Raw genomic sequence first — 24,874 nt, 5'->3', positions numbered from 1 at the left:
TTTACCGAAAGAGTTCTATGTATAATATTGCAGTTGATTGACAGCAATGGTATTTTTAAGACTGCCATAATTTTGGTTATATCAGCAGACAAACACAAGTGAAATAGTTCATGGAATAAAAACATCCTGCATAAAATGGAATGAATGTCAGATTGGCTTAAAATCATAACTTTGAATAAATTGTAAACTAACTAGTTTATTTTCCACTCTCCATCTGCAGTAAGTTAAATGTATTCTAAGTAGATATTGGAAAAAACCATTTTTCTTCATTAGGCACATTAAATTTTATATTTTTTACTGTAATTTGTTTCTTTCAGCCTGTGGAGAAACACTGCAGGAATCTTCAGGCAACTTTTCTTCTCCTGGATTTCCAAATGGTTATCCTTCCTACACACACTGCATATGGAGAATCTCTGTGACACCGGGAGAGAAGGTATTGTAATGTTCCTTTAGCTAGACACAGATACTATTTTCAAAGTAAAATGCTGTGATTATTTAGCTTTTCATTAAAATTTAAAATATGCATATTAATTTGAAAATAAAAATTGTTATAAATTGTATTATTAAAAAATGGGACCACAGACTATGTACTGTTGACTTTACTTTGATCTGGGGCATTAGAGCCACATCATCAATTCAGTGGGTGTCCTTTTGAAATAAAGGCATGATTTCAATCTGCTCTATGTTTGCACCATGAACTCCCTTTAAAAACTGGCTCCCAGTTCAGTTTATGATTCAATATGAAAGAAGAGGTGATTCAGGCTCCTGAATGGTCCATTTTCCAGCATGGGCTTGAACAAGCTGACTGAGCTCTGTGGGCTGATAGCTGGGCTTTAACTGAAGAAGTTCTTAGTGTGTTCAATAAAATATTTCTAAAATGAAACTAATAACATTAGTAAAGTGTGATTGTGGGTGTTCCCTGGAATAGGTTCTAGTGCACATAGTTTTACTTTCTGGGGATCAATTTTATGGGAAAAAAATGGGCTTGGTGAGAGCAGTTTGGAGAGAGAAATGTGCCATCCTAGTGAAAGCAAAATCTGTCCTTCCTGTGTACACTTTCTAAATATGCTAGCTAAATCTAATTTTAAAATTTTGGCTCAGATATCAGACTGCTTCAAAACAAATAAGGATAGAGAGAGTGATAAAAAGCTTGAGCTGAGACAAAATATGCAGGAAAATGGATGAAGCATCCTTATATGAAGCAGTGGGTGATATCAAGCAGTCAAATACTAAAGAATAAAATACAGAATCCAAAGAACTGAAGTATAGAATCTAGCAGATTCAGTACTGGCAAGTTCAAGTAGGAAGACCCAGAACTTGCCCCCAGATATTTCAGTAATTTGTCTCAGAAGTCTCCCACTATGTGTGAATTAGAGATTGTTTTCTCCTGATTGTATGACTTTGTTCCATGTTTCTTTCAGGTCAGGGTCCTAGTAGACACCAAGAATATAAACTCTTGATGTTCTAATAGATCCTGAGGAGCTGTAAGGACATTTGCTACTGTGGGGAATGAAAACAAAGTCATTTGGAGAGTGTTTGCCCTCCTCTGGGCAAGAGCCAGAGACAAGAGGAAAACTAAACACTCTCTACTGGGAGGAAAAGGGTGGCTCGGCAGGTTGTCAGGGAAAAGAAATGAAGAGATGAATAAGAGAATGCTTGTGCATAGGATGAAAATTACTCTAGATAGTAAATTTATGTCCCCATTATTTGTGATGTGTTTTAGACATCACTGTGATAACAACAAAAATGGCTTAGGGTTTTTTCCCACCGCTCCTTTAAAAAAATAATTTTAAAAATAGTGTTTATCTACAATTATTTGCTCTAGAAAAAAACAACTAATGTGTGAGTTGATGTTTAAGTATTTATAGCAAACTCCAACTTTGAGTAAGCCTATCTATAGACACCAGCGTAATATGAATATATTTGTAATATAATAATAATAAAAAAAAATCTTGAGTTTGTAACCACCACTGAAGCTGTATTGTACTGGAAAAAAATCTTAATGAGGGAAAGCCCCTGTGTTGAAGTCAGCAACGTGAGAGGACTGGCTCCTTTCCCAATTTACCTGCCCCCTCAAATGGGGAAAAGAATAAGCAGAATTTTCTAGTTGCAATTTTACGTGTCCATAGGGCTCTGTTATTACGTCCAACTCTTTAGTCTCCATATAGTGCTGCAAGAATAAAGTAAATGATATTTGTGCTAGTGCAAAAAAATCTGTTTTGTCCATACTATTTCCATAGGATACTGGCTGTCTTGAGATAAAGAACCCTACTTACATCAATGAGGTCTAAATCTTAGCTAATGCGTATATCATGATACCTTGGACGAGCATTATACTTGATACCAATTTTTCTCAGTAATGGTGATAACACATTCATATGCTGAAGGGAAAATGAAAATATATTTAAATTTCTGTTCCTTTTCTGCCTTGGCCCTGATAAATCTCAGGAATATTGTGTGGGGATTAAAGTATATGTAAGTGCATCGTGTCATGTTCTGAAAGGTCAGTGAGCACTTTAGTCACCTAAAAATAAACTGAAAAGGCTTTGCCTAGCTCTTTTCTATTTATTTATTGAGATTTAGCATTCTGCTGTAGGAGCATAGTTTGGACAGTTTCTATCCTTGCTTCTTTCTGTAAGTAAGGACTCTTCAGATCTTTGATGTCCAGGAATTCAATGAAGGCTGGGACTGCAGTGGCATGCACTGGTTGTAGAATTCCCTTTATTCACAAGGCATTACAAATTGCCAAGCCAGCCCAAAATATGTGTGTTCCTATTAGTAAAATGTGGTAGTCCGTTCACCTTGTACTTTCGAAACTTAAGACAGCATGGTAAACTGTAGCTGTAAAAGCTATATTCAATATATCTGTATGCAGAAAAGTCTCAGAGGGAGGATGGTGTTATTAATGCTGTGTGCCCCCAGCCAGGGTGGGCAGAAATTTTATTGGCATAGGGAGAGTTGCAACTGTGCCAGTGTTTTATTTGAATCTGACTTTTTGAATAGGTTCACTACTTTTTAATTTTCCTTAATGCTTTACATGAAAGGTAAAATAGGCCAGAAAAATCCTTGTTTGATATGGGTAAAAAATGCCACCTGCAGAAACCTTGGTTTGTATTACTGGTATTTGTTGTATTTTTTGTGCTTTCTTATCTCAGGCAGTAGGAGGTATGATATATTCTCTTGGAAGCTGCAGTAGCACAATCGAATCTGCTGTGTAATCAATAATTCTTTAATTGTGCTGACAAATACCCATTGATTGTTTTTCCTGGGAAGCCTCTCAGCCATTCTGTCCTCTTGAACAAGCTCTGCCTTTTCTGTATTTCTATTTAATACTTTGCAGAATAGCGTATCAGAATCTTAAATGTATTTAAACTTGTTTGGTTCATGACCAGAAATCATGCTGTGACAGACTGGGGGTTCTGCCTGTGTACAGCTAATGAATTCTGGTCAGTATTAAGAAATTGCTGTATCATCAAATACCTTGGCACGTCAGAGTGAGAAAAGGCTGTGAAGGTTATTTTATGTAGTTTCAAAAGCAGGGGCCATTGAGGAGGCTCATTAAATTTTAACTGTTTCCATTTAGGTAGCAGCACTTTGAGACATTGACATTATCACAGCTAAGTGAAACCATCTATTCCCCAACTCTATCCTGGCAACTAAGGTTTGGAAAAAGGTGAATTTCCAAACAAAGAGTAGAGGAGAAATCTGATATTTCAGCTGTGTCATGGAAAAAGGAAAACTTGTGGCTAGACTGGTGAGAGACCTCCAGGCTCTAAGGAGCTGAAGAAATGAAGGAGGTATAGGTTGTGGCTTCTGTAGCTGGCTTCCAGGAGAGCCAGCTGGGTTGGTTTAAGCAGCTGTCTGCATCTCATCAGGGCAAAGAAAAAGGGCTTCCCCTTGTGAACACCTCTGACTGCACAGATGGGGAGGTAAAGTTGGCACGGCTGGAAAAAGATAAGAGTGATGAGGACAGCAGACTTTTCAAGCAGTATGGCTAAATACAGAGATACTTACTTATTTTTTGAGAAAAAAAGAAGGTAGGAGTTTAGAGGGAATCTGAACTTCAAAGTGGATGATTTGAGGAGAACAAGTTTTGTACTTGTTGGGGTCTCTTTATTTAAAGGAAGAGTTGAAGGAGAAAAATTCTGCAAAGGACAGAGAATTGTGTGAATGAGAGAATGATCTCTCTACCATTCACTGAAGTAGATTCAAATAAGATTTTGAAAGGTATTAAAAAATTGAAGCAGAGTAAAGCATATGAATGATTTTATTTTTAGTCAGCTCTGCATAGTTCTCATGGTAAATAGATGGGTTTGGGAATTCTGGTAATATTTGTGCATTTATTTCTTCACTATATCTTCTGAAAGACTGCCCAAGTAGTAAAGGCAAAATGTCCCGTGGGTTAAATATCCATGAAAGTGTGCGTGAAACCAAGAAAAGTTTGAGATGGAACTAAACCATCTTATCTCTCTGACTAGGTTCAGTTTTTCCAGTTATGGTGTTATTTTTTTTTTCCTTACATCTAGACTAAGGGTAAATTCCTCTTCTTTCAACTGACACTCACAGCTGCTCCATAGGCTGCCTTGGAGATGTATTTTTGCAGTGTGAAGTTTCTGCTACTGTGCAATAATTCGTGTTTGTTTTATAATAGCAGGTTTCAATTGTGAGTTTCTAGGATGAAAGCTAAAATAATACCAATCCTATTCTCAAATGTGAATAGGGAAGAATTTCAGTTAGTTTGAAACATGTATTTATGTACTCTGAGGAGCTGATACTGAAGAAGATGAATTGTTTTTCCAAATATATCTAAATCCAATAAAAAGGTATTAATTGGAAATTATTTCATAATTCAAAATATGAATAACTTTTAATCTGCTTATTTGGATTTATCCCTGTAATTGCAGGACATGATGTTATCCAGTCAGTCGAGGTTTATACTGTAGCTATTGTGTCAACGTGTGATCATGACAAATCCTATTCCTGTGTTAAAAGTGTAGGTTTATGGCAGTTTAGGATTAATACTTCTAAAACAGGGATAATATAATTTAATATAAGAGTAGTCCTTGCAGTAAGTATTGAAAATATGCCTGTTTAGAGATATTGTCAGTAACACTTTGAGTCCAAGTTCAAAAGTTCCAGAAATGCGCAGAAGTCAGATTTCTGTATAAAAAGCTTTATTATAGTTTCATGAAGGATCATTAAGGAACTGTATACTATTTCTTATTAATGAAGTTGCTTTCAGAATTATCATCCAACATTGTCAACATTTATGTGTCTAAAGTAAAATACTTTGTCAGAACAGTAGTAGAAGCACAAACCAAAATAAAACGATTTTAATTTTTTTTTTGCAGCTGATTATAGTCAGTGCTGATTACAGTCAAAATGTAATTGAAGAGGAATTGTCAATAGAATTATCAAGTAACATATTTAAAATTATATTACTGTAATTTTTACCTTATTAGCATTCTCAAAATTTTATTTCTCAGTGAAGATCTCCCTGTGAGCAATTAAATGTGAGTAGTTTGTCTTGAATCTGCTCAAATATATAAGGTTAAAAAAAATGAATTTTCATGTTCCCAAGAAACTTTTATTTAGTCAAAGAAATAATTCAGGAGAGAATAATTAAATGTCTAAATAGTTGGAATGCCATTACAGGTGACCACTCTGGCTTCAGTTCTTCAGAATGTTGCTGAGATTGTTTTTCTCCTATTTACCACATGATTTATTTAGGCCTTCTCATCTGATTGCAGATCGTTTTAAACTTTACCACCATGGACCTTTACAAGAGCAGTCTCTGTTGGTACGACTATATTGAAGTAAGAGATGGCTACTGGAGAAAATCCCCACTGCTTGGTATGCAACTGTTAAATGCTGCACCACCCACTGCACCACACTCATTGGGCTCAGTGGACCTGCCGTTGGACCCACTACAAACTTCTTGGGTTTTAGGTGTCTAGAATGTATCTAAACTTGGGGATGGAAAAAAAATCTCTCTAAATGTCTTTGACTTCAAGCTTCAAGCCTTCCTTTCACTGCAGCTCGCCATTATTCTGCTGCAAGCGTGGAAAGATGCCAACTACAAAATGTGCAAGATTTTGCTTTGTTTATGGATATTGAATTATGAAGCTGCCATAGGCTTTTCTCAGAGAAATAGGGAAACAGTCTACAGACAAATCTGTAGAGCGTGTGATGGGAAATTTGTAGAGCTTCTGACGGGAAATTCATGGCTCGTGTGATGAGAACATGCACCTGCTGAAGAGTGGTTCTTACAAGCTCTGTGCCTTTAAGATTATGAGTAGATTGCTTTTATTTGTTCTTTGTGTGTCCTTCCCTGCTCTTGCAGAGAAGAGACATGCAAAGCAATAATGAATTAAGTTTGAGTTTCAACTGAAATGTAAGGGCTGCAGTCATCCTGTTTTAATTCAGGAAGATTGATGGGGAGGTTTCACCTCCCTGCATGCTAGTGCCCAGATACAGAAGACAGCTCTCTAACAGGAATGTCTGTTTTCTTGGTTTTGAACAGAAAATAAAGAAGAAACTGTTAAGACTAGACAGTAATTATCCTCTTCTCCTCTTCCCTATCAGCTAGAAAAACAGAAATTTTACCTACCTAGGCAGAATTTAAGAGGATAATGTAGAATAAGTCATTTAGATGTTACTTTTACATCTCTTTGGCCCTCAGGCACATTGAGCTGTATTACTGTGATGTACATTGTGTTCATTTCTTAAGATTAATACTCACTTTCCCCTTCCAAAATGCATGTGTTTGTATGTATAGCAACAATCTCTAACAAGTTTTTCATTAATTCCCCTAAGGTTTTATGCTTAGACTTGTGAGCCTGCCTGCAATAAAATGTTCTGAAAGCTTTATAATAAAATCTTTGTGTGTTAGGTCCTGATCTGCAGAAACACATGTGCTTAACCACAAGCATATAAATAGTTCCACTGAGTTGATTCTGCTACTTCTGCTTATAATGTTAAACACTTGTATAAATGTTTGCAGCATTTGGCTTCAGAGGAGGCAGAAAATGCAGTTTCTGGTTGCATGTTTTTAGGCAGGTTTTGTGGTGACAAACTGCCAGAAGTCCTCGCATCCACTGACAGCAGAATGTGGATTGAGTTCCGCAGCAGCAGCAACTGGGTTGGGAAAGGTTTTGCAGCAATTTATGAAGGTAAGCCTCTTATAGCATTAAAAATGAATTGATTTTGGAAGAAAAATATTAACCAGATACCTTTGGGTATTAATCATCCCCCATCAATATACAAAATAGTATTTTGTTTACTAACATACAAAATTAGTATTTTATCACTGAGAGACAGTAGGTGCTAAATTATTAGACAGGGCATTTTGAAACTCCTCCTGTGATCAGATTTTAGCTGAGCTCTTTTTCAGGGAAATCACTGGTAACAGTCATAAACATTTTAACTGGTCTTTAATTAACTAAACATGCATGTTCTTGTGCTTAGTGTTTGCAAAGATTTCTGTGTGTACTTTCTGTTTATCCTTCAGAAAAATCTCTTATATTTTCCATATACTCTGGGAATAGTTAACAAAGGCACCTATGCACATTGAGTATTTTAGCAAGTCAACATTCACCTCTTTAAAATTTGTGAAAATATTTTTATTTATATTAGCTGTTTCTTCAAACTGTGCAAGCTTGAAGGGATGAACTGCAGGTTAAAATGTGTAGATCATTATAAAATATGAGATTTTGATTTCATTTGTCTCTTTCTAAAGGTTAGTAAATATTTATGAAGAATGTTTATTAAGTATATTTCAAGGTTGAACAAAATTTAATTATTTTGACCTTTTAAATATATTCTGTAAAATGTATACATTCAGATTATCCATGATTACAAATTTGTCCTCAACACTGTAGACATGTTTAGAGCAATTTAAAATGCTAAATGATACTTGCTAACTGCAGTACATATAGTGGTTTAAATTGATTGTGTTTTCAATAATTTATCCTTGGTAGATTTAAGTATTTTCCAGAAAAAAATTATTATTAGTTTCTAAAATGGGAGCATATAATGTCAGTTTGGGCATGGGGAAATTACAGAAAATGTCATTATTGACAGTAAAATGTTATGCTTTTATCAGCTATTTGTGGAGGTGAAATTCACAAAAATGAAGGCCAGATCCAGTCTCCCAATTATCCTGATGACTACAGACCAATGAAGGAATGTGTGTGGAAAATAACAGTGTCAGAAAACTACAATGTAGGATTAACCTTTCAAGCATTTGAGGTAAAGCCTTTTAACTAATCTCAGACAAGCATCAGGTGAGAGTGAAATTTAAGGGAATATTTATTAAACCTGTGAATGAATTTAAGAATTCTCTATGAAAAATTAACTTCAGAATCCATGAAAGTTTCTCTTCCCCAGAAATTTTCAAAATTTATGTTCTGTCTAATATTTGAATTAGAGTGTTTATATTATTGAAGATAGTCACATTTTACCAAGTACATCATCCAACTCAGTGAGGCTATTTCAATATTCTGTTAAATATCCAGGATGTTTTATCTTTGCTAAATCTTATTGTCAAAAAACAATATGTGGCTGAAGAAAAAAACACTGTGGGATTTTTTTTGGCTTCTGCCTTGAAAAGGAAAAAACCCTAAAACTAATGTTCAGATCAAAAACCTATATTAGGGAGGAAAGAAAAAAGATGTGGTGAGTTGTCATATTGTATGTCTTTAGTGTACATCACCCTGTGTATAACATTGCTAAGCAGTGGTAAACTATTACATAAAAAAGAAAAAGTAATACTCCATATGTCTGTTCTATTCCTACACAATATACCAGCTTAAACTTTGTAGATAAATTCAGTAGCATACTTTGAGTTAATTTGTTTTATTTGAATATGCTTCAGCAGTAAGGGTATGAAGAACACTTTAAAAATCTAAACTTTTTGGCTTTATGTTGTACATAGACACAAATTTAGGTATAGTAAACATAGCTATAATTTCCAACCTGACACTTCAGTCTTGGAAACAGACTTCAGAGTTATGGCACACTTTTGCTATGACTGGTGGAAAGATTTCAGTATGAGACAATAAGGGATTGGGACTTTAACAGCAATTATGAATGTACAGTATAGAAGTTTTAATAATTTCATAGATTCTACTTAGTTTTCCTTTTTTTTTTTTTTTTTTTTTTTTTTTTTTTTTTTTTTTTTTTTAATCCTGAATTAATGCCTGTACTAGTGCAGACAAGATCAGCTTTCCCTGATCTTCTGAGTCTGCATGACCTGGCTTAAGATTACTTACCATAGTATGTTAGTCTCTTTTATTTAAGCCCTGTTGAAAATGAATGTTTTGAGTACCTTTTTATATGATTTACTGACTAGATATGGAGCTTCTCTAGTCTGCCATTGGTGCTCAGCATTTTTTAATGTGATGACAAGGGAAATGACCCTATTCCTCTGCAAAAGAAACTTGCTGCAATATTTGGTCTGGATGTGGTTGATCAGCAATGGTTTGTGTGTGCAATGCATTATTGCTTGAGCTGACCTCAGTTCAATATCACTGCTGGGAAAATCAAACTTTCATCTCTCCCTGTCTTCCAGGACATTTTTCTAATCACCAAGTTAGGGACTATTTGCAAGTGTGAAGATGGCATGCTTATGCCTCACCATACAGGAAATAACTAGAAGCAAAGGACCAGAAAACAACCAAACATTTTAGTAGAGAAGTGATTAGGGCCTTAGGAAGAAATGTCCAGTTTCTCCTTCAGACTGTGTGGTATTATGGCACTCTCTAGAGGTGAAACATGTGGACTAACATCTCATAATAAGAAAGAGAAAATTGAGCAAAAATATAGTCAAGGGACACTCTCAAGTTGGGGCTTATACTTCATGTGTTTTGAAGAGAAAAAAAAAATCCAGCAGTAAGGACTTGAAATACTTTTCCAGGGAGAGTCTGAGCTGTAATTCCAGAGTGGCAAGATGCCCTTGAGCACCAAATGAGGTGCCCCAGACAGGCACAAGAGTGTCATATCTGTCTTTGTGGCATCTCTTACTGGCTCATCCACTGGGCTCACTGCTGAGGATGGGAGTTGCTTTAGGAGCTGCTCTGGAGTGTCTGGACATTCACTCCTGGGTCCAATTTCCATTTCTGCTCCCAGCTTTTGAAGGTAGATGTTCTGTCCTTTGATACTGAGTCCCTCTCTGGACAGAAGCCTTGGTGCACTGCCCAGTAAAACAAGAAGTTGTTTAAAAATCACAGTTCTTGGTGCCAGCTGAGATAGAAAAAAGTAAATATCAGGCCAGAGAGTTATTGCAGTGTGTTTGTGAGAAAATTACTTCTCTGTCTTCTGAAAGGTACAGTTAAGTAAGAGGAATTCTCATTATCCCCATGTAATACTAGAAAAAAATAACTGTACAAATAACCTTCATTCTGGAATGAAAGCACTAGGGAAACTGAGAATTTCAAACTGTATCAGTGAGTCATCTTGTTTTGCCTGCTATGGGCAACACATTTTCCACTGAGTGCAGGATTACACTCTCATTTAGTTGCTATAATTTCCAGTGTCTGTGTGAGAGTAGAGATGTTGGGACTAGTAACTCCATCTTTTTAATTGTTACAGTCATCTTTATGATATCATTCTTTGAAAATTAGCAGGGAGTTTTTGTTAGTTTGTTTGGCTTTTTTACTTAGGAACCTTTTTGGCAGGCAGTCTCAGCAGCTAACACAATCCAGAGGGTTTGAAGAGCAGATTAATATTAATCTTCCTTTGAGTGACCTTGTTAAGTCTGTCTAGATAGCAATCATTTAAATTATTTTTACATAAATCAGGGAATAAAATTTATCTGATCTTCTGATTTCACTAGGCATATATGCCACCTTTTATGACTGAAGTCTACAACCTGAGGCAGATGTGTTTACCTGTATTGCAGTATGACTTTATGAAAAAAAAATTAACAATGACAAAACATAATGTAAAGATTTTTACTACGGTAGAATTGCTCCCAGATTTGCTCTTGGTTTTGTTCTTGTTTTTCTAAACCTGAAACTGCCTATGAGGCAGATTTTTTGAGAAGGGATATAGAGAATGTTTCTGGCATGCCATTTCTCTGGGAGATTTCATAGTGTTTTCCTGCTTTTATATGCCTCCCTTAGTAATTTTTCTGTCATTTTCTCAACTTAGTTCTCTGATGCCATTCAAATTTGAGGTTTCCTCCAAGGCCTTCAGGAGCCGAGGTTGTCTTTCAGTTTCCTATAGGAAATAGATTTTTCTGTAAAAAACGTTTAGGTTTTTTGGTTGTTTTTTTGATTTGCTAGCATTCTGCGTATTTCTTCTCATCAACGTGTAATATCGTGTGGATATCTTGTGAAATTTTAGTGCTCCAGTAAACAAGGTTTATGGAATCAATCCAGTTTCAACCAAACTCACAAGGGGTCCTTTCGTTAACTGGAAGAGATTTTCCTCAAAGAACAAATAGGAAATAGGAATAATGAGACAGATAGACAGAAAATATAGGAGGAAGCAGGAGGAATAAGAGACTACTGCAACTGTAATAGACCTTTTTATTGTCCTGTTCCCAGATGATAGTACCAAATAATCTTGGACTTTGAGGTACAGATAAAACCCCCACATTTTATAATATTTTCTTTCCTTGATTATCAAGTACTAGTTATTTCTCAAAACCACAGTACTTATCTGTTAGGTTACACTTATACCTATGTAGGTGCAACACTGTAATCCCTCAGTATTGATAATACTGGAATCACTTGCACTAGTACTAAACTAAATAAAAATGAATATGGTAGAACAACCACCTTTCAAATGAGATTTTTTGAAACTCAATGGCACTTTGCAAGTTGGTTGATTCTTATAGTCTTAGAAAGTTTAGAGACTTCCTTACCAGATGTATTTTTAGCTGTTCTCTTCTGCTCAAAATAAAGTGATCCTCAGAAAGAACTTACTAATTCACCTCAATGGAAATTTGGCATATGTAACTCAGAGACACACTGGCCTGGTGGATAATCATAATTTCCATATTGTTCATAAAAAATGGAAACAGGGAAAAAAATGATGTTAATTGAATGTCTTAAGTACTGAAATGACCACAGATGTGTGGGGAAAATGCACAATTCCTTCATTGCTATTAGTGAGTTTTGAACCAGTTCACTTTTTGATTTTTACTGAGATAACAAGGCAGACTTTTTTTTTTCAAATTGGAATATGATGTCATGAATTTATTTTTTAGTTTAATGAAAATTTGGAATTGATATTGTCAAAAACTTACCAGTGCTCATGTACTGCATTAGTTGCATACAATTGCCACTAAAATCAGCAATAGGTGGTTGAATCCCAAATCTTCCTGGCTTTCCTCATTCATTCCCAAACTCTGTTCCAAAGCAATTCCCGAGTAAACATCTAGGAAATGACAGCAAATGGCAATATGGTTTGTGACAGACGAGTGGGTGGGAGAAAATTATGCATGTAAATGCCTGAAGAATTGGAAAGTTGGAAAGAAGACAGATAAGTGTGTGTAAGTGCCATATTTTGATGCCACTAAAATGGCATAAAATCAAACAGTTCTTTCCCCCAATTTTCCCTCTTATATAAGAAATTTTAATGTGCTAAGTGAAAGCTCCTTAGTCTGAGAAGATTCCTGAGCTTTGTGTTGGTCTTGATGCACAAGTAGAGCAGAGAACCAGTGGATACTTCTACTTACTGTGAAGCTTACGTGCAAGAAAAACTCTCTGGAGATCAAATGTAGATTTTTCTGGGCTTAGTTTAGACTTCTTTATCAATTTAACAGAATATGGATGAATTGTATTTGAGGCTTTCTCCAGCCCTTCTACCTGACTGTGATCCTGCCATCTCTCCACCCTCTCCACCCCTAAACTTGCCTCTCCCAATTCAGCCAGTTCATTGAGTGAGAGTGTCCTTATAGGAATTATTTTTGAATGCTTGGATCTAGTTAATTCTTTTATAAATAAGACTGAGCGATGTGAAGTATTTCGGCAGTAAAATGACCCAGCTCAAGAGGATTTTAAATTCTGTTGAGAAAGACACACTCTCAATGAAGACAAACATCATAAATTAACTAGCTTCTGGACAAGGTCATATTTGGGCTGCTACTGCTTTCCTCTCTGGTGCAAATTCCCAGTCTGATTGACTTGCAAATGCTATTATGTAAAGAGCACAAGGCTTGCTGCTCCAGTAGACATGCACACATGCCCACTCACCTATTAGCCTGTGTTTGAGTGTCATCCGGCAGAAAGTTTAAGTGGAAAGGGAAATTTTCAGTTGTTCTGGTTTCAGTATGTTTCTCCATCAGTACAGCAAAGGTTCACTCATTGACCCGGAAAATCAAAAGAAGACCCCTGAAATCAGGAATTGTGCAACAGAAACTAGACACATCAGCCACAGAAAAATGAGTTTCTTCTTGTCCTCTGTTCTGTTGACTACTTAAGAGCTGATCATTTTAGATGCGTGTTTGGATCTAATTCTTCAGATGCACCAAATTCCTTACACACTGCAATTTTTTACCTTTATCCTGCAACATCAGTGAACTGTGACAAGTGCAAAATTTTGCTCTGTCTGGAAGATAAAGGGAGATTCTAAAAATCTTATAATATTGATCAAAATCGAGCTTTTTAATATTGCTAAAACAGTGAATATTTCTGACCTGTTTAGTTGCTGAGCCATTAATCTTCTTTAGTTGAGTGTACATGAAAAAAGAGGACTTGAAGTGAGAATAGAAGTTGGGCAGAACACTAGGAAGCTTAGAGGTGAGCATGTCTTTTTTTAGTTACTTTTTTTCCCAATTAGGCTATTGTTTCTGTAGTAACATTTCAAAATTTTTGTGTGTGTGTATAGAAAACAAATATAGTTAAAATCACTTCAGTGATGCTCGTTCTTCTTCCTGCTGCTTGAACCCTAAACAGAGACCTTAACTTTAACTTCAAAAAAATTAAATTCTGTTTATTGTCTGACTGATATTTGATATTTATGGTCAAGTTCAGGTAGGTCACTTGGAAAATTATGTTTTACAGATTGAAAGACATGACAACTGTGCATATGACTACTTGGAAATCCGAGATGGAACAAATGAGAACAGTCCTTTAATTGGTCACTTTTGTGGCTATGACAAGCCAGAAGACATTAGATCTACCTCTAATACCCTGTGGATGAAGTTTGTTTCTGATGGAACTGTTAATAAAGCAGGGTTCGCAGCTAACTTTTTTAAAGGTAAGTGTAAAAACATATTTGGGGAGTTATGACTAGCTTATAACTTCTTCTTGGACTAGAAAAATTATAAAAGGATGTTTAAAATATTTCCCAATCTTTTTTTACTAATGGATTGTATTGTCTCTAGAACATTTTTTTCCGGGGCATACAATTTATTCAAAACAAAATGATAGAGGTTTTTGCATCTCCTAGTAAAATTTGTCCCAAGAGTGAAGGAACATATTCAGCACAACTTTCTACTGTCTTTGGGTTCAGTTAATCAACTTAGTTCTGAAATATATCTAATTTTGTAAAAAGGTGGCACTTTTTAACATTGTTATCAAATATTTAGTTAAACAGTATAATTGCAAATGGCTTTTTTTTTCCTGTTAAGATTTTTTTTTCTTACTTTGTCTAAATCTTGTCAGGTTTTTCTAATCTGTTTTCTAGATTGGTCTGCTTTATCAATTCATTCTCTGTAAGCAGGGAAAAAAAAACCCCAAAAAACAGATCAGAAATCATACTGAACAATAACCTCATAGTCTTCCTTGAGTAGTGGATGTTTTTTGGGAGGAGGAGGATGTCATACAACTGCAGCTATGCCTGAAACATTTGACGCATGGAAAGTTTGTAATTGGCACTTGGTGCTGCTGGTGACACAGGTAAAGCCACTGGCAGTGGTATGGCCATGGTGACACCTGAAATAGAGGTCATACCATCAGGAAAACCTTTTTGCTCTTTTGAGAAGGAACCATGGCTTTTCTAATCCAAACTGATAGTTTTCAATGTAGACAATTATAATTTTGAAGACTATAGGCATTAGAGTAGGAGCTCTGATTTTTCCCAAATTACTTGTAAGGAAGAAAAATTCAGGCATCCAAGGAATATTCCAGTAATGAATCTCATGGGTGTATTTCAGAGCTAGTAGAGAGAACATACAATTCCTTTCCCTCCCCCAGCCTTGATTCATCTTGCTCCTTTTAATATCAGTAGAATAAAACCTAGGATTTGAGGATTCTGTTAATCTGTTTTTGAGTATGAATTCAGGATAATGTACAGATTGATTCTGAGGGAGATAAAGTGCCCTTCAAGTGACCCTACTGTGGATTTTCAATCTTTCCTTCAATACTTTGTACAATCTTTAGATTATGACTGTCTGAATTACTGTATGCCGCACACAAAGTTCATATAAATTAGTTCTGCAGCTGTCAGTAGATATTGTTAAAATAAAAATAAAAGAAAGAAATAAACCCAAACACCCACACCCCACAAAGGACAAATTTTTATTTTCTCTGTTGCAGGTCTCCTTAGCATTTGAAAATCCTCTAGTCAGCAACCACAATGTTTTATGTAGTGCATCTTGTATTGGCCTGCATACAGCTTTCTGGGTTAATATTGATGCAGCGGTTACAGCTGAAGAAGGTAACTATTTAACACATTTTTGTATTCTTCCTTATCTTGGCAGAGGAAGATGAGTGTGCCAAACCTGACAATGGTGGCTGTGAGCAGCGCTGTGTAAACACCCTGGGCAGTTACCAGTGCGCCTGTGATCCTGGCTATGAGCTTGGTCCTGACAAGAAGAGCTGTGAAGGTACAGTGTGCTGCTGTGTTATGGGCTCTTAAAGCTCTCAGAGTGCCATTGCCTGAATGAAATGCTATACATTTCCTGGGTTCTGTCTGAGCAGCATGAGATCCATGGAACCCAACCCAGAAAACCAGTGCTGTCTTTTTAGTAGTGATGCTAGAGCCGTGTCCGTCCCCCTGTCTGTCAGAAAGTTCATTTTGCAGATTTTGCTGTTAGTCAATCAGGAATGGTGCAAAGTAGGACTTCATGCCACTTACTACACTATTCATACTCACTAAAGCAAATTCTCTCTAGGAGACAATTGCTGGTAGAGTAATGTGCCACTTTCTCAGAATCAGAGTGTTTAGCAGTTCTCTGACCACCTCTGACTGGGATGTCCTGGAAAGCTGGCTGGTCCAGAAGACCAAGGGCCCTCTATTTTAGGTCAAAGCTCAGAGGAATCCTCCCTACTCCTAGTCACATTGTGAACTTTCCTTACTTTGCAGGGTGAGCAAAGCATGTTCAAATAATTGTATGGAGGAAAAAAATAAAGAGATAGTGGAAGTCTGTGTAAACATAGGATTAACTGACATAAGATTTTGCATTCTATGTATATTTCATATCAAAAGAAAGAACCCTAAGCTCTTGACCATTATGCAGCAATTATTGTTTGATTTTTACTCATAGACACCAATAAATCAAAGGATAGCACAAATTTATTCTTAGCTCATATGTTTGACTAGTGAATGGATTTTGAAAACTGGAGTACTTGGAGCCCTGGTTTTCTTCTGATGTAATTCACTGGTCTCTCTCTTTTCCAATTTCCTGGAATATTTTTCACAACTTGGGGTTGTTTTGCCTAGTTTCTTTCCAATTCTTTCTTGTTATTTTGCTTTTCGATATGTGGGATTGGTTTTATTCTTTTTGCTTGTTGTATGTTTGTGTGAGCTGGTGAAAGTCCTAGATTAAAGGCGTGTTAGATTCTGGCTCTCATCAAGCTGGTTAGGGGTTTTTTGGTTGTTTCTCTTCCCTCCCCCACCTTTAGCAAAGAGATCATTGGAAAAATAACTTATTTGAATGTCTGCATATTAGGAAGACAATAAGAAAATAAGTTTAATCAAAGTGGGAGGGCCATGAAGACAGAGGTTTGGTCTCTGGGCTTTTGATCAGCCCAAATTCATGTAAGGAATTGAGTTTAATCTGCTTGCTGACTCAAGTCAGAATGTTAGAGAAGATTATTGGTCCTTCAGAATACTCTTCTCTCTGCCTCTGAAAAATAGAAAAGAGGTACAATCCTGGCACCCAAACAGTAAAGCAACTTTGTCAAAAGAAGTCACTCTAAGCAGTGCAGTGCAGTGTAGAGCAAAAACTCTGAGCTGTAAAAGTGTGTATGTGTTTGTTCCAGTTGAAGTGGCACTCACTGTATGTAGATAGGACTGCTGAACCAAAATTACTGTGTAGTCACTGTGACATTACTTCCTTGTTATAGTTTGGGCTTTTGGGTTGTGAGCTAGCTACCTGTAATAATTCACACATGAGTAGAAGCCTCTAGGTCAGAAACTTTGCCCTATACTTCACTGCAGTGTTGATATGCACAGAAATTTGCTTTACGGTCCTCTAATCCAAGTCTCCAACAATGGCAGCATATTAGAAAGCATTAAGATTTTCTTTTTTTGCTATTTCACATTTCCCACCCTTGCTTCAAGGATCAATAGAACAATGTTCAAAAGCAGAAATTGAAATCTGGCAGTAGTTGTTTTGATCCAGACTGAATCATTTGAGGAGACAGCTTGTGTCATCTGGATGCAGTCTCTAAACCTGTGTCTGGTCTTTTTTTATACACTCAGGTGTGACCGAAGGTCTTAGTCCACCCGTTGCTATCAGATTACCTTTACATGTATACCAAGAAGTGTGCTGCATGGAAAACTAGGGACCAGGAGAAACGCTGGTGTGTGTCTAAGTTGACAAAATGAGCCTTGACACAGTAACTAGTGAATTCTCCTAGCTATGTTAGATGGAGTAGATTCAGCATGTGAGATCATCAACTAGACTAGACTGGAACAGCTAGTTTTTAAAGCCTTCAGTGTTAGCAGAGAGCAGTTGAGTAGAGGTCTCCCCTTCAGCTCTTTGGAAAGAGATTTGTGGATGATTTCCAGTGCTGTCACAGTGCTGTAATGGTATCAATGTAGCAAAGTGTGATCCAGAGCTTCTCTAAATCCCATTACTTTTCTTAAAAAAAAAATATAAATGCACAGATGGAAAAGATTAATGAGTTTATCCTTTGCTAGTTGAACTGCCTTCAAAAACACAGTACAGTATTTTTCTGTTTTATGGAGGTGATTATTTGGCATATATTTGGAAATAAGAGGCATTTTCTCTTTTAATTGAACATCCATGCTTCAGCAAAAGTAATTGTGACTGAAGTGTATGTGACTCTCTTCCAAAGAAGTGACCCTATCTAGTAGGTTATGGGAGGCATATACAGTCATATGAGCTGAGACAGGTAGGGCTGATTCTGCATCAATAATCAGGGAGAGAAGCACATCTTAAGTCCTCCTCTGTCAGAAGAGGGGTGGTCAAGGTCTTGGGGAGGACGGTGAGGTCAGAGGACTTGCATGGGAAAGGCTGCGAGAGAATAACCAGAGTCTCTGGAGGGAAGGGAAAAGAATGAATATGATAACGCCTTGTATAGTCCTGAAACTTATCTCTGCCCACAAACCTGCAAGCTGTTCAAGATAGGGCCTGTCTCTTTCTCTTTGTTTGCACCAAGCATGATAAAACAAGATTCTGATTAGTCTGTCTGGGCATTGCAGCATATAAGTAATGAGAGGACTGATTCTTCTCAGTGTGCTTCTGCTTATAGTAAAACACACTGTCAGTCAAGAAATGATGTTCTCTTCATTTTACAGCTGCTTGTGGAGGACTCCTGACAAAGCTAAATGGAACTATAACCACACCAGGGTGGCCAAAAGAATATCCTCCAAACAAAAACTGTGTGTGGCAGGTGGTTGCCCCGACGCAATACCGAATTTCGATGAAGTTTGAGTTTTTTGAGTTAGAAGGGAATGAAGTAAGTAACTGTGAACAAAGAGCTGCACAATCTGTTACATGCTAAATGGTTTCACAAGCACTCAAAAATAGTTATTGTCTTATAAAAGCCTTGCTGACCTTTCATATGCTGACAATAAGCATGGATATTCGTGTTTTCGTTTTAGGACTGTTTCTGGATTCTTTCAAAACAAACATGCAAAGAATAGCTCTCTTTTACATATCATCTAAATGTATATGTATTACAAGAAATTTTAAAAAATGTTCTCTGCTGAGTCTCAGCTGACTTTTTTATCAACAAAATAAAACAGAGCAAATGGGGCTGAAGCATATTGGAAAGAATTCAAGAGAAGAAAATCTGGAGAAACCAAATCATCTTTACAGACTGACTACAAAGAATACACATAAGCTGTGGTTAGTGATGGAGTGAGGGAGCATTTAAATCACTTACAAGTATCTCACTGGGGGAATATTTTGAAACAAGCAGTGCCAGAAATAAGGCACAATAGAACAGCAGCAGTTTTTGAGTTGGGCAGCCCCCAGAGCCCAGGTAGGAAGAGGAACAGGACAGAGCCCTCCGTGTGCTAAAGGGTGCTCTTTACAGCTTTAAACAAAGTGGGGGTCGCAGTGCTTTTTGGATGTGAAGCAGCAAAATGCAGGTTTCAGGCACATCCTTTTCAGTTTTTGCTCTGCTTTGTAGGCAATTCTCTGTCATATCATTGAATTCCCTCACCACACTCCAGCCATAATGTGCTGTAACCACTGAGTTTATATGCACATTCCTTACATGACATTAAGAATACAAACCCTAGGATGTTATTTCTGAGTAAATAAATTTGTAGTGATGTATTTAATATAAAGATGGCCCACTTTTTGGGCAGAGGTATTTGAAGGGACAAAAGCTGAAGTTTAATTTATAACTAAGAACCAAACCAGCCATGGTTTCTCAAAAATAACTCAATATTATTTTCAGAGGCAGCAATGTGAGATTTTTTTTCTCAGATAATTTTTTGGAGTGATTCGAGTCCCTGAAATTCTAGTTTTCAATGATATATGCATTACACTCACGTCCTGTAATCATTATTACTTGAACTGCAAGAGATGTAATAAAAACTTAAGTCCAAAAGAATTAAAATTTATTATCATTTGAACAAGTCATAAAAACCTTTTTCTTGCACTTTCGTGGTGCATAAGCAAGATTTGCAAGGAAAACACCTGGCCTGTAATGAAGTTAAATCCCTTTTCTAGGGTCATAAAAAACAGGTAACATAAGCAGATAGAAGAATTCTAAATGTGTTTCAACAATCAGAACTGGATTTTTATCATCTCATGTGCTACTAAATCTTGGCTTCATACTGTTAAATAGTACCAAGGATAGATGCCTGTGAAAATCAGATAAAATATCTTGAAAATTCTAATGTATTGTCTGAGTGCAGATATAAAATATATACATTTATGATGTACTCTATTGTTTTAATTTGTTATAGGAGGTCCATTTAGGACCAAGTTTAATATGCCTTTTACGCTACTACAATTTTAATATTTTACATTTACATTGTGCAGTTTAACTTGTAAATTTTTTCTGTGCAGTTTAGCACAGAGTAGGTTGGGCCGATCTGAAATTACATTTGATGTCTGATCTAAAGCTCTGCAACCATCAAAACTCACCACTATTGTATTGCTGAAATTGGTGGGCTTTATCAATGTAGTGAACAATATTTGAAAATTATATGCATTATTATAAATATATTTTCCAATTAATATAGATCAGCTTGTGGCAGTAACTCAAGTTTTTGAATCTTTGTGTTCTTTATACTGTACAGAAAGAGTTTCAACTGAATTAGTCCCTTTTCAACTGTGCCACATTTGAAAATTCTTCCGGTAACAATAAAAGTTTAACCTACATCTTTCTATGTATTATATTAAAACCAACTGGAAATTATGACAATTTTTCAGAGAGAGAACAACAAAGGCCAAAACATCCTTTTCTGTTGTTCCCTTCCAGCTCCCCTGACACTTTTTTTTTTACTAGAAATTGCAATATTTCAAACATGACTTGGATTTAATGGACCAATATAAGCTCTGTATGAATCCTCCTGGCCAATGTTCTGTCTTAAGCTATTAATTGCAGACAACTAGGACATTTTTCATTAAATGATTCATAGTTGAGCCTAAGAAGCTTAGAAGTTTTTGAGTGGATGGCTTTAAGTTGACCAAGGGATTATGCATTGAAAGTATTATCATGAGAAGTAGGCCTTGCATAACGCTTTTTTATACATTGTATTACTTTACTGTTAACCTTTTAATGAAAATGGCATGCATCCTGTTCCAAATTACAGCTATGCTACTGTTGATGAAAGCTGCATGGTTTGAATAGTGGAAAGATACATATTTTGAAATAAATGAATATATCTTAAATACATAATGCTGAAAACTTACCTTGTAAATTTCTAGGTGAAAATTAATATTTTAAAAAAATCATTAAGATGCAAGCAGTAGAAGGTTTGTAGGTTTGAGGTATGTGGCTTATACCACGCAGATAGGTATAATTTTTAAGATGAATATTTCTAGGTTTTAGTTTACTGTTGATGGAATGTTTGCATTTAAATTAAGTGGGAATGCTTCTAAGCGTCTTGAAATTTAGATATTAAACACAGGTAAGCATCTATAAAAATATAACTTTGAATGTAATTCATAGGTTAGCTATGTGTTAGTGACCTTAAAATATTCTTCCCTGAAATCAACAAAGGTAAGAATTTACAAATGCTTTCAGAATTAAGAGAAAGTGAAGAAGGATATTGTTCATTTATTATTCAGCAGCAATGCACATACCAATCAGAATTCTGGCATTTGTAAAATGCTTGAAGCTTGTAAAAGTTTCATGCATTTATTTTGATTAGCCAAATATTTTTTCCTGTCTTTTCTCAGGTTTGCAAGTACGATTATGTGGAGATTCGCAGTGGCCTTTCTTCTGATTCCAAACTGCACGGTAAATTCTGCGGTACAGAAGTGCCTGAAGTTATCACCTCTCAGTACAACAACATGAGAATTGAGTTTCGATCTGACAACACTGTCTCAAAAAAAGGCTTCAAGGCACATTTCTTCTCAGGTATAGAAAAGTACTCTTGTATGCCTGTAAGTGCCTCTGGGTGTTCACTGACTAGGTGTAGCAACCACAATTTTGGTATGAAAATGAGTGGCTTCTTTGTTTATGGTTTTCCTGGTAGCTTTCAATTATTTTCATTTACATGAGTATAAACCACACTTCTGTCTTAAAATACCATTCCAAAATGTAATGTCTGTAGAAAATGTATGGAACATATTTATATACTACTTAAATAGCAGCAGAAGCAAGTAAACTTTGCGAGATATGGAGGACAAAAGAAAGTTTACTGTATTTCTATGTTTTTATAAGATTCCTTTTATCCTAAGTTTTGTTGCTATTCTTTTCAAACTCCAGTTGTAAAGTGATACGAATTGCACACTGTGTACGCTTGTATTTTTTGTACTCAAGTCCCTTAATATATTCCATTTGTTGGGAAATTACCACTTCGTGGTACAACATTTGTTTAGCATTATAGGTACATCTGTGCCAAACTTTGCACTTCTTAATGTTTTGCAGAAGAACAGGGTTTAAGATCTTGATCCTGCAAGAAAACGGTGTTTTTTTATTTATGAGTGTAATTTTACTGAGGGAGATCAGAGCGGTAGAAGTTTATATCATATGAGGACTTACACTGTTGAATAAAGTTATACATGAGTGAAGCTTCAGATGTGAGGAAATATTTGCTCAACAATGACCTCTGCAATTACCCACTGAGAGTGGAATATAGAACTCTGGCTCTGGCAGGAGACCACTCAGTGTTTGTAGCAGAAGTTTGCTTTGTGTTTTTCCCGTGTGTTTACACACACACACATAGGGATATCTTACCTTATGTGAAACACCACAAAACACCAGTCCCAGCTGCCCACCTCCCCAAGCCAGGTGTCAAACAGATGAATTTGGGAGTTGACTTATGCTCCAGATTTTTTGATTGCAATGAAAAATCTGAATCTGGAGAATCCTGATTTCACTTAGCATGCAGTAAAATATACTACCATTATCAGCATTTGCTTGCTTAAAATACTTTATCAAAAACTGAAATGAAACAATATTTCATTGGTTACTGTTAATAACTAATAATTATGACTAATAAGAGTCTGTATAACGAGTAAGGGATGTGGTTTGGAAAGTGAAAAAATATCTACCAAGGCAAACAGTTTAAACTTTCAGTATTTTCTTATTGTGACTATTTTGGTGCTTTTATTAAGCAACCATGAAAGATGAAAAAAGGTGTTTTGCCTCATACAAAGTCATAACAAATATTTGATCTCTTTTAAGTATATCTCTTTCCTAGTAATCACATTTCTCTGGTCATAATCTTCCAGAGATCCATCTTTACCCATAGTAACACCTTTTACTTTTAAATTTATGATTTACATTAGCAAGATGCATTCAAAGTTTACTCATTATTTGTAGTAAATACATATGTGCACACAACAGAGCTCCCTCCTAGAAGCACACAACCAGTCATTTTATGTAGGTCTAGTTGTGCCAGCAGGAATTGTCATATACTTGGACATTTTACAGGAATAAATATTGACATGTTCAAGTTCTAGAAACTGCAAATGAAATTTTTTAAATCCTTCTAAGATCTTACAGATATTTGAGCTAAGACTGGCAATGATAGCATAGTAATTTAGGCTCCGTGGTTCAGAAGCTGTGTTTTCTGGACGTCGTGGCCATTTATACATCTATAGTCAGTTAAATTTTTGTTTTCACTATAGTAATAATTCATCTTCACATATCTATTTATTTATTTATTTTGCTCAAGTGACTTTTTTTAAATGAGTGGGTTCCACCAATGCCGTGTCTTGGGGAAAGACTAGGCTAAAGGTCACAGATTACAAAGCATCAGGTTGTAATTCTTCTGAACTAATATTTCCCTTGTATATTTCAGTTCCAAATGAAATGTTCTTATCTTTCTCTCACAAGGTAATTGAAAAAAGAAATGTTTCAGTGATGTCATTGATCACAGAATAAATTCTTTAGTCAGGGATAATTTTGAACTAACGTGTTTTTTAATGAGTAGAAATGTGTGATGTGTCCCAGATATAGTATATATCTAATCCCTTCTAAAAAAATAGTGGTTTGATATAAAAAGTCTTTGAATCTGTAAGTATATAAATTTACTGAGTGCTTCATAATGCATTCCTGCCAGCATTTCATATGAGCTCAAATATCTGAATATAATACGATTATTTTATTTTTACTCTTTCTCAACTATGTTCAATTTGTTCTAATTTCTAGCAAATTCCATTCTCCTATGTCATCTGGCTTTCCCTGTTTGACCATGTTTTCTGAAATCTTTCAATGCTTGAGACAAACCAAACTTTTGAACTTGAAGTATATAAAAAGAAGATGTCATCTCCAAAAAGTTAATCAGACATCTTAGGACTGACAGAAAACACTGTTACTTTCTTATCCCTGAATTCCTTAATATGGGCATGATATGCTATTGATCTGTCAATGAAGAGCAGACATGAGACTTCAAGTATTTTGACTTTTGGGAGTTGATGACATAATTTTTCAGCTGATGAAGTGTTGGTTTTTTGCCTGTTTATATGTATATTGATCTTCAGAATATAATAATCTTAGAATGATATCTGGGTAGAAATACTTAGACACTTGATTACAGACATTTGCCAATTTTATTTATTAAATCAGAGTAGATGTGTAAGCACTTACTTAAACACATACATAATGAAAAAAAATGTAATGAGTATAACACTTCATCTTGCACTCTATTCACCAGCAAAGGGCATATGCAATGCACAGCAAGACAGAAAGTGGATAAGTTAAATTAGTACTGTACTGTAAAATATTCCTCAAGCACAGCCAAAGAACTACTCTTTTCTTCAGCAACTCTTTTGGCAATGGATTCTGCACCACAGCTAGAGATGAGAAAGCTTGGCCCAGATCCAGCTTAGACGACAGAAAGCAGTTTTTGGGTAGTTGAAACCTGCTGTGATAAA

General features: G+C 35.9%; 1 protein-coding gene across 2 annotated transcripts in view; it reads left to right on the top strand.

The window, feature by feature from the left end:
* The window catches only part of TLL1 (tolloid like 1), a 122,569-nt gene that overhangs the window by 78,781 nt on the left and 18,914 nt on the right, over positions 1-24,874 (top strand). For both annotated transcript variants that reach the window (XM_083862267.1, XM_083862268.1), the window contains 8 exons: positions 318-433; positions 5,751-5,853; positions 7,056-7,172; positions 8,105-8,250; positions 14,013-14,208; positions 15,653-15,778; positions 18,661-18,821; positions 21,728-21,908. In XM_083862267.1, coding sequence (XP_083718393.1) covers positions 318-433; positions 5,751-5,853; positions 7,056-7,172; positions 8,105-8,250; positions 14,013-14,208; positions 15,653-15,778; positions 18,661-18,821; positions 21,728-21,908 — 1,146 coding nt within the window. The remainder of the gene's footprint in view (positions 1-317; positions 434-5,750; positions 5,854-7,055; positions 7,173-8,104; positions 8,251-14,012; positions 14,209-15,652; positions 15,779-18,660; positions 18,822-21,727; positions 21,909-24,874) is intronic.

This window comes from Zosterops lateralis (assembly GCF_965231275.1).
Source record: "Zosterops lateralis genome assembly, chromosome: 5".
NCBI lineage: Eukaryota > Metazoa > Chordata > Aves > Passeriformes > Zosteropidae > Zosterops > Zosterops lateralis.
This window is presented reverse-complemented; position numbering and strand designations above follow the sequence as displayed.